This window comes from Macaca fascicularis, chromosome 10, assembly GCF_037993035.2.
Source record: "Macaca fascicularis isolate 582-1 chromosome 10, T2T-MFA8v1.1".
Lineage (NCBI taxonomy): Eukaryota > Metazoa > Chordata > Mammalia > Primates > Cercopithecidae > Macaca > Macaca fascicularis.
The window spans coordinates 118,728,865-118,744,335 of NC_088384.1; the positions used below are offsets into that span (position 1 = coordinate 118,728,865).

Here is a 15,471-nt window from a genome sequence, read left to right on the forward strand (position 1 = left end):
GGGCCTATCCAGTCCTGGACTTGGCCTCTGCCTCCCCCAGGCAGTTCCCTTTTTCAGGCCCTGCTGCTGGCCCGTGATAGAACAGGGTCCTGGGTTACTTGGGGGGTCTGCCCACCTGAGCTGAAGCTCTGGCCAAGGCACTGATAAGGTTTTTCCCTAATCAGGGGCTGCAGCTTTCTAGACAAGTGGGCCACAGGCTCAGCCTGACACCCTCTGGGTTTCTCTGGAATAAATATGGGTATCCCCCACCTGCCTGTACCCCACTCTACTGCCTGTCAAAATTGGGGCCCTTTGTGCTCAGAGCGGGGAGGTGACAGCCTCAGGAACAGCAGGCTCCTCGCACCCTGGGTCTGGCCCACTCTGACCCTCGGTCTCTTCTCCACACCCTCACCTCTGCCCAGCTCCATCTGGCTCCTCCTGAAGAACCCCACGTTCATCCTGCTGTGCCTGGCTGGAGCCACTGAGGCCACACTCATCACCGGCATGTCCACGTTTAGCCCCAAGTTCTTGGAGTCCCAGTTCAGCCTGAGTGCCTCGGAAGCTGCCACCTTGTTTGGTGAGAAAACTCTGGATCTTGGGGGTCCTCTGCTTTTGTGTCAGTTCTCAGAGAAGCGAAGAATCCTTGAGGACATCTTCTAGGAAGACCCGGACAGGGTACCTGGCAGCGAGTGCCGCCCTCCCCCTACCAGCCAGAGCAGGTGTGGAGAGCGCCACGGGGGCTGAGCGACCCTGTCCACAGGCCTGGGGGATGGAGGTCCCACCCTCTTTGTGGGACATGCTTTCTAGGTGGAAGGGTCAGGGGTAGGCTCCATCCACTCGCCAACCGGCCTTGGCTTCTGTGACTTGGTGCAGGAAGGGTTTGGACCTGGTGGTTCTGTGAGCGGGTGCTGGTGCCTCAGGACCTCCTGGGACAGTGCAGCTGGGGGTTTCTCGGTGCCAGAGGCAGGCTGGCCTTCTTAGGCTGGGCTGGTCTGCAGAAAGTGGGGACCCCTCCTCAGCTCCTCCTCCTGCCAGCATTCACAGGTACCCTGGGCCATGGCACGTGGGTCACCGCGGCCAATCTACCATGCTCTGCCCTTCCAGGGCCTATCATCTAGATAAGAAGAGGGTGTCAGATGAGGGCTCCCCTCCCTTCCCCACAGGCCCCTCCAGGCCTGGCCCCTCCAGGCTGACCTCACAAGCCCACACTCCCACACTCAGCAGACCCCCAGAGGTCAGCTGTACTGCCCCTTGGAGAACCTCCCCACCAGTCCCCCCAAACCTGTCCCCTCCCGTCCTTTCCCCTCCCCACTTGGCCCGGAAGAGGGGTGTCAGCTAATCCTAATTTTGTACTGATGGTGGCCACTCAGGCTTCGACAAATGTCCGTGTCACAGCCTGTGGGGACTCGGCAGAGGCCCCTGCGGCAGGAGGGGGTGTAGCTGCCCTGGGCGGGCACTGGAGGAGTCATTGGCTTCCCGCTGGGATATGGGCTGCTGACCTTGGAGCATTCTGGACTCTCCTCTTCCCGCAGCCCTGCCCATGCCCTGCGTCTTTTGGCCTCTGAGGCATCCTCGCTGCGGACCCTGGACAGAGGTCCCTCCTGGGACTCCAGCAGCAGCTGAGCGCTCAGGTGTGGGGTCAAGTGCTGCCATGCAGGCAGGAATTGATACCTCTGTGCCTCAGTTTCCCCACCTGTAAAGTGGACCCGGCTGATGTGCCACCCTCTCCCACCACCATCTCCTGCCTGAGTCCCTGGCTGAGTCCCTCCCTCTCCCCAGGGTACCTGGTGGTGCCAGCAGGCGGTGGCGGCACCTTCCTGGGTGGCTTCTTTGTGAACAAGCTCAGGCTCCGGGGCTCCGCGGTCATCAAGTTCTGCCTGTTCTGCACCGTCGTCAGCCTGCTGGGCATCCTCGTCTTCTCCCTCCACTGCCCTGGTGTGCCCATGGCGGGCGTCACAGCCAGCTACAGCAGGAGGTGAGGGCCAGGTGGCACCTGGATTTGAGTCGGGGCCCTGAGCACCTGTGGTCCCTGGTTGGAGGAGGAAGGGTGCAGCACTTGGGGGAGGTGGTTTTTGGAAAGGGCTACGTCGCAGGACAGCAGCAAGGGCAGCATCCACGTGAAAGTGTGCCATGCCAGCCGTCAGAAGCATCTGCGCTCAGGTCCCGGCTGTGCCCCTGGGCAGTCATATGTGTCTCTGGGCCTCAGCCCTCTGCTCTGTCAAATGGAACAGCAGCCCCAGTGTTCGGGGTCCTCAAGGCTGGTCTCTGTCAGTGATGTAGTGTCCCAGGATGCGCTCCCAGCGTTGCCGTGTGCTGGAAGTGGGAGGGGGACCTGCTGGTTAGGTGGCAATTAGGGAATATCCAAAATACATGCAGGTAGCCTGCACCTCGGCGCTGCCCTGCGGGCCCCGGGAGTGCACCTACAGACGCCGTGCAAGACCGAGAAGCACAAAGTGGTCGTTGTGGCATTATCGGAAACAACCTAAGAGTCATCAGGGTGGATGGAGTTACTATGCTGTCCTCACGATAGAGGCCCTGCCCGCAAAGGAATGGAGGAAGCTCATCCTGGGCCACTGCCAAGGCACACCGTGAAGGGGGAAAAGGAAGGAGTTGGACAATGGGCATGGTGTGCTCTGATTCAAGGGAGAAGTGCAGACGTTTGTGACCGGCGGGGAGCGTGTACGTGCAGATGACTCCTGCAAACACACGGCCAGCCTGTGGCTGGAGAACCGAGGACTGGGGTGGGGCTGGGGCTGCGAGGCCGCCTTTGTGTACCTGGCGCTCGCTTGCTCTTAATGTTTGCATTTGATCCGCGTGAATGTGTTGCCTGTCCAGAAACAAATGAACTAGGGAAAGGGGCTGTGTGTCAGGCAGACGGTGCTGGGGGGCACAGAGGTACCTTCCTTACGTGAGAAGGAAAAACCATTTTATCACCAGAAGGTAGTGCCTAGTGTGAGTGCCCAGCGTGCTGGGGGTGGTGCAAGCTTGGCAAGTTTGTAGACCCAAAATGCAGGCTGCATGGGGATGAGCCTCAAGGCTGACCCTGTGCCTGCCGGGCTCCAGCATGGCTCTGGCCTGGGCCCCACCACCCGCTTGTCCGCCTTCTGCAGCCTCCTGCCCGAAGGCCACCTGAACCTAACGGCACCCTGCAACACTGCCTGCGGCTGCCAGCCGGAGCACTACAGCCCTGTGTGTGGCTCAGACGGCCTCATGTACTTCTCGCTGTGCCATGCGGGGTGCCCTGCAGCCACTGAGATGAATGTGGATGGCCAGAAGGTGAGTGAGGCCGCTGCCTACTGCCCCGTCCTCCCCTGGACCCTGGGAAGGGGCCCCCGTGCCTTCCCCTTGTAATCGGCGCTATTGTTGGGCTTCCCAGGTGTACCGAGACTGTAGCTGTATCCCTCAGAATGTTTCCTCTGGTTTTGGCCATGCCACTGCAGGGAAATGCACTTCAACTTGTCAGAGAAAGCCCCTCCTTCTGGTTTTCATATTCGTTGTAATTTTCTTTACATTCCTCAGCAGCATTCCTGCACTAACGGCAACTCTACGGTAAGCGGGGCCGGGTGTGCGCTTGTCCAACGCTTTCCTTGCAGCACCCCGAGCAGAGCTCTGCGGATCCTGAGACGGGAGCGCTCCGGGAAACACCCAGGCCCCTGCTAAGCGGGCCTGTCACTGGTGGCGGGACAGACCTCACTGTCTCTGACCTCTGATGAGGGGCTTCTCGCTTGGGGAGGTGACGATGTGGCTGGGGGCTGGGCCAGGAGGCCGCTGGCCTGGGGGGTGACTTGGCATGCAACCCCACTTCTGTGGTGCTGACACTGCGGTTTTCTATTGCAGATGTGTCTGTGACCCTCAGAGATCCTTTGCCCTGGGAATCCAGTGGATTGTAGTTAGAATACTAGGTACTGTGCAGTATGAGGAAGCCATGGTCAGTTGTGCAGTGTGCTCACTGCACAAGGGCATGGGCAAGTGTCTAACCACCAAGTGGATGTGCTTCCCAGCAGGAGGCTGTGCCTGCCTGGGAAGGGTTCCATTCCCTAACTGTCCACTAGAGGGGCCCATCGTCATTTATTTGCCCAAAGGCTTTCCCTGTGGGAGACCATGGGAAACTCCCAGCCCCAATGCCGAATCTCCAAAGAAAGGAACATTTAAGCCCCTTTGCACCCGCTGAGAACTCCAACGGCCAGTATTCCAGGCCTCTTGGCTGCCCGCCCCCTGCCTTGCCCCCTGCCCACCGGGAGTGTGGGTGCTGAGTGGGCTTCTCTCCACAGGGGGCATCCCGGGGCCCATCGCCTTCGGCTGGGTGATCGACAAGGCCTGTCTGCTGTGGCAGGACCAGTGTGGCCAGCAGGGCTCCTGCTTGGTGTACCAGAACTCGGCCATGAGCCACTACATCCTCATCATGGGGCTCCTGTACAAGGTGAGCAGGCCCAGGGGAGGGACGGAGGGTCTGCTCTGAGGGTGGCTGGGGGCTCCAGACACTCCGTCATCTTTCCGCAGCTTGGACCACAGCCCAGTACATCACAGATGTCCTCACAGCCAGTTTCTAGAAGGGGCCCTTCCCCGACTCCTCATGAGCTGGTTGTGGAGGGAGGCAGGCCGACCGCAGGGCCTCCCCCTGGGGTTCACTGTCCAGGTCCCCAGCAGCTCCTGCAAAGCCCAGGCGCAGGTGCTGCTCCCTCTCCCGCCTCCCGGGGCTGCCCCTCCGCAGTGTGGTCTTGCGTGTGCCTGGGGTGCCTGTTAACCAAAAGCTTTGCAGAAATAAGCAGCTCCTTTCATTAGAGCGGCTGGATTAGCTGGTCCGCTCCGGGCCTTGGTCTGGGGGACCAGCGGGTAGGTTGTAGCCTCTCCATGCTCAGTGCACCTTGAATTCCATTGGATCTCTTAGCCTGGCCCTCGTTTTTCAAGCTAACAAACTTTCTGTTGTGACTTCTGGCATATGCTACCTGGGAGGAAGCGCAGTATTTGTGTTTGGAATTTGCCCCCGTTAGAGGATAAAGCACAAAACCTTCTAAATAGAATGTGGTCCCAGGGCCAGCTGTTCAGAGGATCTTCACGCTCTTCCTTGGGTGACAGACCCAGGAAAGTTGATCCTGCAGGAACCCCTGGCCTCAGGCTTTCCGGGAGGGAGGTTAGAGAAAGGGAAGGAGCCCAGCTGGTTCACCTCCCCTGGGATTAACAGAAAATAGGTGAGTCTGAGCAGGGCCTTGCGTGGCCCTGGAGAGAAGCAGAGTGGGTTAATTTAAAGAGAAATATACCTTGGTTTCCCCCTCATCTGAGGTTTCACTTTCCACGGTTTCAGTTACCCGAGGTCAACCACAGTCTGAATATATTAAATAGGAAATTCCAGAAGCAAACAGTTCATAACTTTTAAAGCATGTGCCATTCTGCACAGTCTGGTGAAATCTTGATCTGTCCTGCCCAGGACTCGCATTCTCCCTTTGTCCAACTTTGGAAGAAGGCAAGGTCAGCAATTATTCTGCAGGGAGCTTTGGGGATACTGGATCCTAAGGCCCAAGCCCTGTGTGATACGCCTTTCACTTTGGCATCAAATAACGGACGACTGTCTGTCAGGCGTGTCTCTGCTCAGGGAGTGGCGATGTTTGGGGAGGCCCAAAGGCATGTGTGCATCAGGAAATTGACCAAATGACTTCATAAGACATAACCTTTGTCCATCGCGTCCAGGCTGTCCACACCACCACCTGATAATCACTTAGCCGGTGTGGTTACCACATCCCCCATCACCGTATCGCAGTGCCGTGTTCCAGCCACCCTTATTTACCTAGCCGTGGCCCCAAAGCACCGGACCACTGACGCTGCCGTTCGGCTCTGCCAGCGGGAAGCCGGAGGCGCTTCCTTCATGAGAATGTGTGGTTCCTTGGCTGGGCTGAGGACCACCCTCGACTCACGCGTCCACAGGGGTCTCAGTGTCTGCGATGACGGGGCTGCTGTACGTTCCCAGGGTGTGTCTGTTGGATGCATCCCTTGTCCGGGAGCAGCAGGCTGAGAGCCCTCCACACGTAACCATCCCCCGGGCTCAGCACAGCCAGGGGGAGCCGTGTCCAGGGGGTCAGAGTTGGCCTCAGCAGCGCCTGCGTCCGTGTTAATTTTAGCGGGGGGAGCACAGTGTCTCCTTATGAACACCCTCACGTTCCACTTTGTCCCGCACCGAGTCAGAACAGCCGCACTCCCTGAATGCAGGCTCGGGGCCATCAGCCAGGCTGACGCTCCAGGAGGCACAGTGGGTGTTCCTGGCCCACGCCCAGCGTGGAAACCGTAGTGGGCACATGTACTGTGCGTGGGCACTGCGGCAGCATCTGCGCTTGGACCGTACCGCCTTTGGGGCCCACGCGGGATTCCTGCCACATCATCCTCTCGCCCTGCAAAGTCGGTGCGGCCCCTCGTTGACAAACCAAGACCCTGAAGGTTAAGAACTGCCCATGATGGCGGCACCCGGGCTTGAATCCGGGCTGTGGTGGCGACCGGCAACCAGCAACTGGCTCTGTGTGAGGTTTCTGTGGCCGCCACGACAAACGACCGCAAATGGGGTGGCCTAGCATAGCAGAGCCAGACTCACAGGTCTGACGCCAGAAGTCTGAATCAAGGTGGGGGCAGGGCTGGCTCCTTCCGCGCTCTGGCTCTGTCTGCAGCTGCGTTGGCCTTTCTCTCTGTCCCTGCCTCGCCTTCCTCTCCTTTCTCTCGTGAGGACACCAGTCATTGGATTTAGGACCCACCTTAGATCCAGGATGACATCTCAAATCCTTAATTACATTTGCAAAGGCCCTGTTTCCAAGAAAGTTCCCATTCACAGGTGTCTGGCAACATCCAACCCATGACAAGCCCCCCAGTCCTGTGCCCCTGTTTTCAAAGGGTGTGCTTCATTCCCTCTTTAACAGTGTTGGTGTCTACGCTACAAACCGGTTATACCGGGGAGACGCTGTCAGAGCAGGATGGGTTTCCGTGGCCTGGCGAGGGCGCTGCAGGCTAGGGCAGGGACAGGCCACCAGCGTCCAGAGGTCTGGCCGGGCTTCCAGCAAGGTCCAGTGGGCTCCTCTCTCCCCAGGTGCTGGGCGTCCTCTTCTTTGCCACAGCCTGCTGTTTATACAAGCCCCTGTCGGAGTCTTCAGATGGCCTGGAAGCTTGTCTGCCCAGCCAGTCCTCGGCCCCTGGCAGTGCCACAGATAGCCAGCTCCAGAGCAGCATCTGACCACCGCCCACGCCCACCCGGCCACAGCAGGCACTCAGCATTTCCTGATGACAGAACGGGGCCCTTGGGTGATGCAATCACATGGAAACTTCTATTTGACCTGCAACCTTCTAGTTAACCTGTGGTTTAAAGTCAGCTGTGAAGTCCTGTCCCGAGCTGTACAGCCCTTCAGTGGGTGGAAGGAACTTGCACAAATATATATTTATGGACACATTTTGCATCAGAAGATATTTATAGAATGTATTTTATACCTGATCGTGTGTGGTATGCGTGAGGGCAAGCTCTGAGGGGCTGAATCCCACTGGGAGGGTGCGGGCCTGCAACCCAAGGAAGGCTTGTGTGTCCTCAGTGAAAGCTGTGCATATCTAAATATATTTTGTATTTAAGCCTGTGTCCCCATACCGTGTGCTTTATTTCTATGAGTTTGCAGAGTTTGGTGGTCTCGCCATCCTTGGTATGGTCTTTGGGACTGTGTGCTCCAACGGAGACCGGCTCCCGCCTCCAGTTCAGCCTCAGGCTTCAAGCCTGGGTCCCCGCCCCGGACACTTCCGTGAATGACCTGAGCTCTGTCTTTGCACATTGGGACTGAGGACAGAAGTGGCCGGCAGCTGCTGTTAACACTGAAATGTGTATGTGTGTGTGTGTGCGCGTGTGTTTGTGTATGTGTATGCACGCGTGCACGGGTGCACGGGAGCCAGCACAGGCCCTCTCGTTTGCAAGGCCCTCGGACAGCCATGCCTCATCCCAGGAGGGTGGTGGGTCACGGGTGGCAGCTGCGTGGTTCCAAGGCCTGTGGAGCGGCTCTGGGGGCTGCTGGTGGCACAGACCCCAGTGGGAGAGCCCCATGGGAATGAGGGGAGATACAGGCCCTCATCCTGGTCAGTGTCCCCGGGTGATTCTCTGAGGTCAGGAGAAGGCTGGGAGGTTTGGGCACCAAGGAAAAGGCAGTTTGAGCTGCCCCATGGGATGGAGGGGCCCTGGGATGGTGGCGGTGAAAACAGCGAGCACGAGGCCAGGGTACTGGGAAGGCCATTGACCCCTCGCATCCTGTAAGATTGGGGGAGTCTGTTACCCTTCTCTGAACGTCCAGATCTGACCATGCGGTGACCAGGCTGGGCAGGACTGACGTCAGAAGTGTCGGATGTGAGGGCGGGTTTCTGCTCTGGTGGGAAGCTCCTCTCTACCCTCTGCTGATCCAGGCTTTGGCCCTTCAGCAAGGGCTGGGCCTCGAGTGACCCAGGTCAGGTCTCCAGAGGTGCTGGGAACAACAGGAGGGGTGTCAGACAGGTGACCGGGGCTGGGCACTCAGGGTGTGCACAGGACAAAGAGGCAGCCCTAGGAGGCCTGTGCGGGGCATTCCCGGGGCACCCAGCCACACACCCCTCCCCAGTGGCTGCATCTTGTGTGACCACAATGAGGGTCGCACCGTGAGCCGCGTGGGCAGGTGTGTCTAGTGCTTTGCCGTTTACTACGCGTGCAGGTGATCAGGCTGCAGAGCTGCTCCCTGGAACCTGGAACCCCTCATGCCATGCCCACCACCCTCCCAGGCATCCCTGCCCCTGTGCGCACTGAGCCAGTCCCCATCTGCAACGTGGCTGCCTCGAGAATGCTACCTGCAGGAGTCGTCCAGTGTGGGACCTTTGGGATTGGAGTGTTCACTCAGCACTGTGCCAAGACCCACCCCAGAGGCTGCAGTGTGGTTGGAGATTCCCACGCGTCTGCTCTTGGATTCCTTCTGTAGTGAGGACCCCACCCCACTCCAGGGCCTCCCCTTCCCTCGGTCACCTGGTTGACCTCACCTCACAGAAAGGAAGTGGAGCCCCAGAGGCATGAGGGTGCTGGCCCACCGACTCTTGTCCTCACAGTCTTCAGATCAGGCAGGGGCAACCCTGGCCACGTGCTGAGTGGCAGCGTGGGCTCCTGGAACCCCAAGGGGGACTCAGCCCAAGTGACAGGTAGGGTCACGGGGCAGGCCCAGGAGCCACAGAGGCACCATCCAGGCACCTTGCACATCTTCGTGCAGTGTTTGCCGACAGGAGGGGTTTGCCGAGCACCTCTGCCAGGCTCCATTCCAGGTGCTGGAGAGACAGTGGCACCAGGCCAACACGAGGTCCTCTTCTCCAGAACTGATGGAAAGGGGTGGATACAGGGTTCCCTACAGGGAGGCCGGGGGCGCCATTAGGGCAGTCGGGGAAGGCTTCTCAGAGGAGGTGATGTGCTGAGACCTCAGGAGGGGATGAACATTTTAGGTAAAAAACAAACAAAAACAACAAGTGCCAGGGTCCTGAGGCAGGAACAAGCCAAAAGGCCCAGGGAGAAAATGGAAACAGTCCCGGCCCTGGTAATGGGCAGGGCGTCGGCTGTGTTTTAGAAAGCCTTTATCCACTTTATGCCTAAGCGGGTCATGCCCACGGGTCCCTGCTGTCATTCACTTTCCTCCTCCATGCATCAAGAGCTGACTCCTTCTGTATCGTATGGCAGTTGTGATGGACGCTCCCAAACTTAGCCACACCCCTTGCAAGAGCTGTCGGGAAAGTGCCCTTTAGGCAGAGTTGGGGAACTAGAGTCACGCACACGCACGTGTGTGGGGCCAGATCATCCTCTGATTGTGCCACTGCACTCTAGCCTGGGTGGCAGCGTAAGACTTTCGCAAAATAATCAGAAGAATTGAATCCAGAATGTAAGAAGAATTCCTACAACCCAGCAATTAAAGGATGATCCAATTTAAAAATGGGCAAAGGATTTGAATTTTATTTCATCACAAAAGACAACGAGCCCAGGAGAAGATGCTCAAGATTTTCCCAGACACCCAGGAAAGTGCAAACCAAAGCCACAGTGCTGACTGCATCAAAAACAAAAAGCAAACAAACAAATGAAACCAGAAAACGACAAGTCATGGAGAACTTGGAATCCTCACACACTGTGGGTGGGAATGGAAAATGGAAAAATGGCACAGCTACTTTGGAAAACAGTTTGGCGGTTCATCAAAAAGTTAACCATGGAATTAGCAGAAGACCCAGCAATTCCATTCCTAGGTATCTACCCAAGAGAAATGAAAGCACGTGTCCACATAAAGACAAGCATACAAGGGTTCACGGCAACATTGCTCCTAATAGTCCAAAAGTGAACCAGCCTGAATGTCACCTGGCTGATGAGTAGGTAAATCAACATGGGCTGACCACACGGTGGGTCTCGCTTGGCCGTCAATCAGACGTGTTTTGTGATTCTTTTATAAGAAATGCCTGGAATGGACCCATCTGTAGAGACAGAAAATGGACTAGTGGTTCCAGGGGCTGGGGGAAGGTGAGGTGGGAGCGACTGTCATGGGTGCAGGGCATCTTGGTGCAGTGATGAAATGTTCCGGAGTTAGATAATGTTGATGGTTGCACAACTCTGTGAACACGCTTAAAACACCGAATTGTACGCTTTAAAAGGTGAATATTTGGGGATGTGACTTATATCTCCGTAAAGCTATTATTAAATCCATCCATCCATGCATTCGTCGCTGACTGCCTGCCCTGCGCTTTCACTCCTGTAGACCCTGGAGATATGTTGGTGTATCTGTGTCTATTCCATAACCTTCTGGTGTCTGTTCCATAACCGCAGCTCTGCCAGGAGAGCATGTGTGGGCCCCATGTTCAGAGGCACCCCAACTCCCTCCCCGCTCACTTCCTTAGGATGACGGGAAGCAAGAAGGGGGCGTAGAGACCTACACTCCAACCCCACTGAGGCAGATGATATTTTCCAACAACAGCCACAATACGTCCCATTCCCTCTGCTGGAGGTGGGGTCTGTGCACCCTCTCTTTGACCCTGGCAGGCGACTGGGACTGCCTCGTGGCAGAGGTGACACAGCTTCTACTGTCAGTGCCTTCTGGGCACGCTCGCCGTGGGAACCCAGTGCCACGCTGTGAGGAAGCCCAGACCATGGGACCCCTGGCTCTGTGCACCAGCTCTCAGGCCGAGTTCGCCGTGATGGGGGTGCCGTCTTGGGTGCTCCAGTCCCCAGCTGGGCTCTCTGTGCCCACTCCCCTTGTAGGGGAGGGAATCAGCCCTTCCCACTAGCCACACCTGCAGATTTGGAAAGGAAAGAAGTAATGATGCTGTGTTAAGCCTGAGGGCCTCTGCTGTCAGTAAAGGCTTGAAGGAAAGTGAGGCAAGGGTTGACGGAAGCTGGAGGAAGGGAAAGCCTCAGAGGACAGGAACAGTAGGTTATGCAGCGCTGAGGCCTGCGGGGACACAGAGGCAGAGAATGTGCAGATGCCCCGGCGAGTAGCGACTCCAGGCGGGAACACCAGCAGGCTTTGCGTAAGGAGGACAAGAGAGGGTTTCGTTTCTTAACCTTAGTTTTCAAGCAAAATTTAGATAAAATTAAAGAAGCCAGGACTTAACAGAATTTAAAAGAAAGCTGTTGACAGTGCCAAGTGCTGATGAAGGCTCGGGTAGCTGGAACGCTCACCCGTCGCTGGTGGATGTGGAGAACAATACGGCTGCTCAGGAACCCAGCTCTACGGTTTACTATAAAGTTAGACCCGCACCTTCTTATAACACAGAAATTCCACTCCTAGAGAAATTATGTTCACACAACATCTTATACACAATGTTTTTTATAGCGCAATTCTTTTTTTTTTTTTTTTTTTTTTGAGACTGGGTCTTGCTCTGTCGCCCAGGCTGGAGTGCAGTGGTGCAATCTCAGCTCGCTGCAGCCTCTTACTCCCGGGTTCAAGCAAATTTTCACAATCATCAACAAAATTGGAAACCACCCAAATGTCCTCTGGGGCTTGAAAGGATCGTCACACAGCCACGCACTGGACTCAGCCGTGAAGGGAGGCACTGTTAATATGCGACAGGGACGAACCTGGGAGGCACCATGCTGAGCAAAAGAACCAGACCCAAGAGGCTAGTAGTGTATGGTTTCATTTACACGACAGCTTCCAAAAGGCAAAGCTGCAGGGATGGAGAGGAGACCAGCTGCTGCCAGGGGCTGGGGTGGAAAGGAAAGTGTGGCTTTTGAAAGTAGCCTGGGGCTGGGCAGGGAGGCTCACACCCATAATGCCAGCACTTTGGGAGGCCAAGGCAGGCAGATCACTTGAGATCAGGAGTTCGAGACCAGCCTGGCCAACATGATGAAATCCCATCTCTACTAAAAATGCAAAAATTAGCAGGGCTTGGTGGTGCCTGCCTATAATCCCAGCTACTCCAGAGGCTGAGGCAGGAGAATCACTTGAACCTGGGAAGCAGAGGCTGCAGCGAGCCGAGATCACACCACTGCACTCCAGCCTGGGCAACAGAGCAAGACTCCATCTCAGGCAAACAAGAAAGTAGCATGGCGGAGGTGCTCTGGGTCATGAAGCGATCTGTGTCCTGACGGTGGGCATGGGTCCACAAATCCATACATGTGTCAAATTCCTTTTTTTTTCCTTTTTTTTTTTTTTTTTTTTTTGATACAGGTTCTCACTCAGCCACTCAGGTTGGAGTGCAGTGGTACAATCATGGCTCACTGAAGCCTTGATCTCCTGGTCTCAAGTGATCTTCCCACCTCAGCCTCCCAGGTAGCTGGGACTACAGGCATGCACCACCACACCCAGGTAATTTTTATATTTTTTGTAGATATGGTGTCTTGCTATGTTGCCCGGGCTGGTTTTGAACTCCTGAGTTCAAGCAGTCCTCCTGCCTCGGCCTCCCAAAGTGCTGGGATTACAGGTGTGAGCCACCAGGCCTGGTTTATAGAATCACTTCTTACAATCCAGTTTTACTGCACAGTGGCTTAAAAAATAAAATCAAAAACACTGTTTTTCATTCCAAGATTCTCCAGGTGGCAAAGGATCCTTAAATTAATGAAAGGATGTCAGGCTCAGACGACAGCAGCAGCAGAGGGTCTAAGGAGGGAGTGAAGGGTGTGGCCCTAAACTCCTCTGTTAAAACAGCAGAAAAATTTCAGGCAATTATTCATAGACTCTCTCAAATAAAGGAAAGGTCTGCCGTGGATCTTGAGGGTATACCTTAAAGACGCTCTACACGAAACACGGAGTTTCTAAGAATCTTCAGGGAAGTGTTCCAGGGCAACCCCCAGGAAGCCCCCAGGAGAGGAGGACTTGTCTTGACAAGATTTGTAGATCGAGATTTGGGCTGATGGGGTGAACCCGAGGAACATCCATAGGAACCACCATGTTTTCATAATGACTGAGTTGAACGTTCATAGAAACTGCTGCTGTATTTGCAATTTCATTTCCCAGCACCCTCTGCTGGTGTAGAGAGATTGCAGTTGAGTCCCGCGTGCTGACTCTGTGTCATGAAACCTGCTAGGCCCACTTTTGGGCAGATGCCGTGGGATTTCTACATAAACAGCCATGTCATCTGTGAAGAGGGAGAGTTTTTATTTCTTCCTCTCCAATCTATATTCCTTTCATTTCTTTTTCTTGCCTTATTGCACTGGCTGGAACCTCCAGTACAATGTCAAATAGGAGTGGTGAGAGAAGGCATCCTTTACGTGTTCCTCGCCTTAGGAGAAAACAGTCCACCACTCAGTGTGAAGTGTGATGTTAGCTGCACGTATTTTTTTTAATAGAAGCCCTTTATCAGTTAAAGAGGTTCCCCTTCTATTTCTAGTTTGCTGACAGTTTTTTTTTTTAAACCGTAAATGGGTGTTGAGCTTCGATGGCCGTTTCTGAGTCTGTTGACACAACCCTGCAGTAGATCTTCTTCAGTGCTGATGTGGCAGATTGCGCTGGTCACTTTCGGAATGTTAGGCCTGCCCCCACTCTGGGGTAAACCACACTTAATCATGGGCTATGCTTTTAAATATTGCTGGATTCAATTTCTGGTGTTGTGTTAAGGATTTTTGTGTCTATATTCATGAAGGATATTGGTGTCTAGTTTTATTTTCTTGTACCGTCTTTATCTGGTTCTGGTATATGGGTAATGCTGGCTTCATAAAATCACTTGGGAAATGTTTCATCCTCTTTGTGTTTTTCCAGACAGGGTCTCACTCTGTCACCTGGGCTGGAGTACAGTGGCATGAACACGCCTCACTGTAGGCTCACCCTCCCCGGGCTCAAGGCTCAGCTGATCTTCCCACTTCAGCATCCTGAGTAGCTGGGACTATAGGCACAAACCACCACACCCAGATGATTTGTGTAAATTTTGTTGCCCAGGCTGGTCTGTAACTCCTGGGCTCATCTGATCCACCTTCCTTGGCCTCCCAAAGTGCAGGGATTATAGGCATGAGCCACCCTTCCTGGCTTTCTTTTCTTTAAGTTGAAGTAATGTTAGACTTCTATGCAGCTGTAAGAAATAAACAATACAAAGAGATCCCTTTTACACTTTGCCCAGTCTCCCCCATGGTAAGATTCTACAAAACTGTACTTTGATATCACCAACAGCCAGCCTATCAACCTTATTCCAATTCTGTGGTTCTGCTTCTACTCACTCGTGTACGTGTATATTAAGCCGTGTGTGCCACTTGTGTGTGTGTTTATTAAGCCATGTGTACACAACCGTGTGTGTGTGTGTATTAAGCCATTTGTACACACTCGTGTGTGTGTATTAAGCCGTGTGTACACACTCATGTGTATGTATTAAGCCATGTGTACACACTTGCATGCGTGTGTATTAATCTGTATGCTGTTTTTATCTCCTGTGCAGTTTCCTGTATTGGCTGTGCTCGAATATCCACGTGCAGGCTTTGTGTGAACATGAGCTTATCTCTCTGGGTAAAATCACCAGGCTGTGTGGTAGTTGCAGCCCCTCATCCATTTGTATATTTGTTAGAAGAGATTGAATAAATTGATGTTACTTAGAATTCACTAATGAAGACATCTAGACCTGGAGATTTCTTTTTCAGAAGATTTCATTGAAAAAAAAATCCATTTTTTAAATAAATACAGGACTATTCACTTTATCTGTTTCTTCTTGGGTGAGTTTTGGCAGTTTGCAAAAACTTTTCAGCTACAAGGATGAACTAATTTTATGGAAAAGGAAGGTTGACCCAGAGGATGGAACTGAGGGCTCAGATGGCAGGGCGGCCCTGGAGAGCCATCCCCTGAGCTAGGACTGAGCCCTCAGCCCGGCCCAGTAATTTCACTCACCCAAATTTCAGGACCACATGCCCAGGAGACTGCTGTGTGCCTCTCCCCTCCCTGCTCTCTGAAAGGAGAGCCGACAGTGTGGTCTGTGTCTGTCCCACTACTGGTGTTAGCTTGTCAGGGGCAGATAACTCTTCAGTTCACAGCTCTTCAGATGGAGAGGGGGGTGCACCTGGGAGCCGCACGCCTGCAGCACCGTGTC

General features: G+C 54.6%; 1 protein-coding gene across 48 annotated transcripts in view; it reads left to right on the forward strand.

Moving 5' to 3' along the window:
- SLCO4A1 (solute carrier organic anion transporter family member 4A1) overlaps positions 1-15,085 on the forward strand; it is a 37,306-nt gene extending 22,221 nt beyond the window's left edge. For 4 of the 48 annotated variants that reach the window (XM_045363274.3, XM_045363270.3, XM_065523382.2 and 1 more), the window contains exons 6-13: positions 402-556; positions 1,512-1,610; positions 1,759-1,954; positions 3,090-3,255; positions 3,356-3,528; positions 3,817-3,881; positions 4,251-4,399; positions 5,405-7,572. In XM_045363274.3, coding sequence (XP_045219209.2) covers positions 402-556; positions 1,512-1,610; positions 1,759-1,954; positions 3,090-3,255; positions 3,356-3,528; positions 3,817-3,881; positions 4,251-4,399; positions 5,405-5,629 — 1,228 coding nt within the window. In that variant the 3' untranslated portion in view covers positions 5,630-7,572. Of the gene's footprint in view, positions 1-401; positions 557-1,511; positions 1,611-1,758; positions 1,955-2,355; positions 2,659-3,089; positions 3,256-3,355; positions 3,782-3,816; positions 3,882-4,250; positions 4,400-5,404; positions 7,573-12,635; positions 12,774-14,162 lie in introns of those variants that run through there. The other 44 variants (XM_074003261.1, XM_045363271.3, XM_074003253.1 and 41 more) reach the window with 25 other exon arrangements.
- The last annotated feature ends 386 nt before the right edge of the window (positions 15,086-15,471 follow it).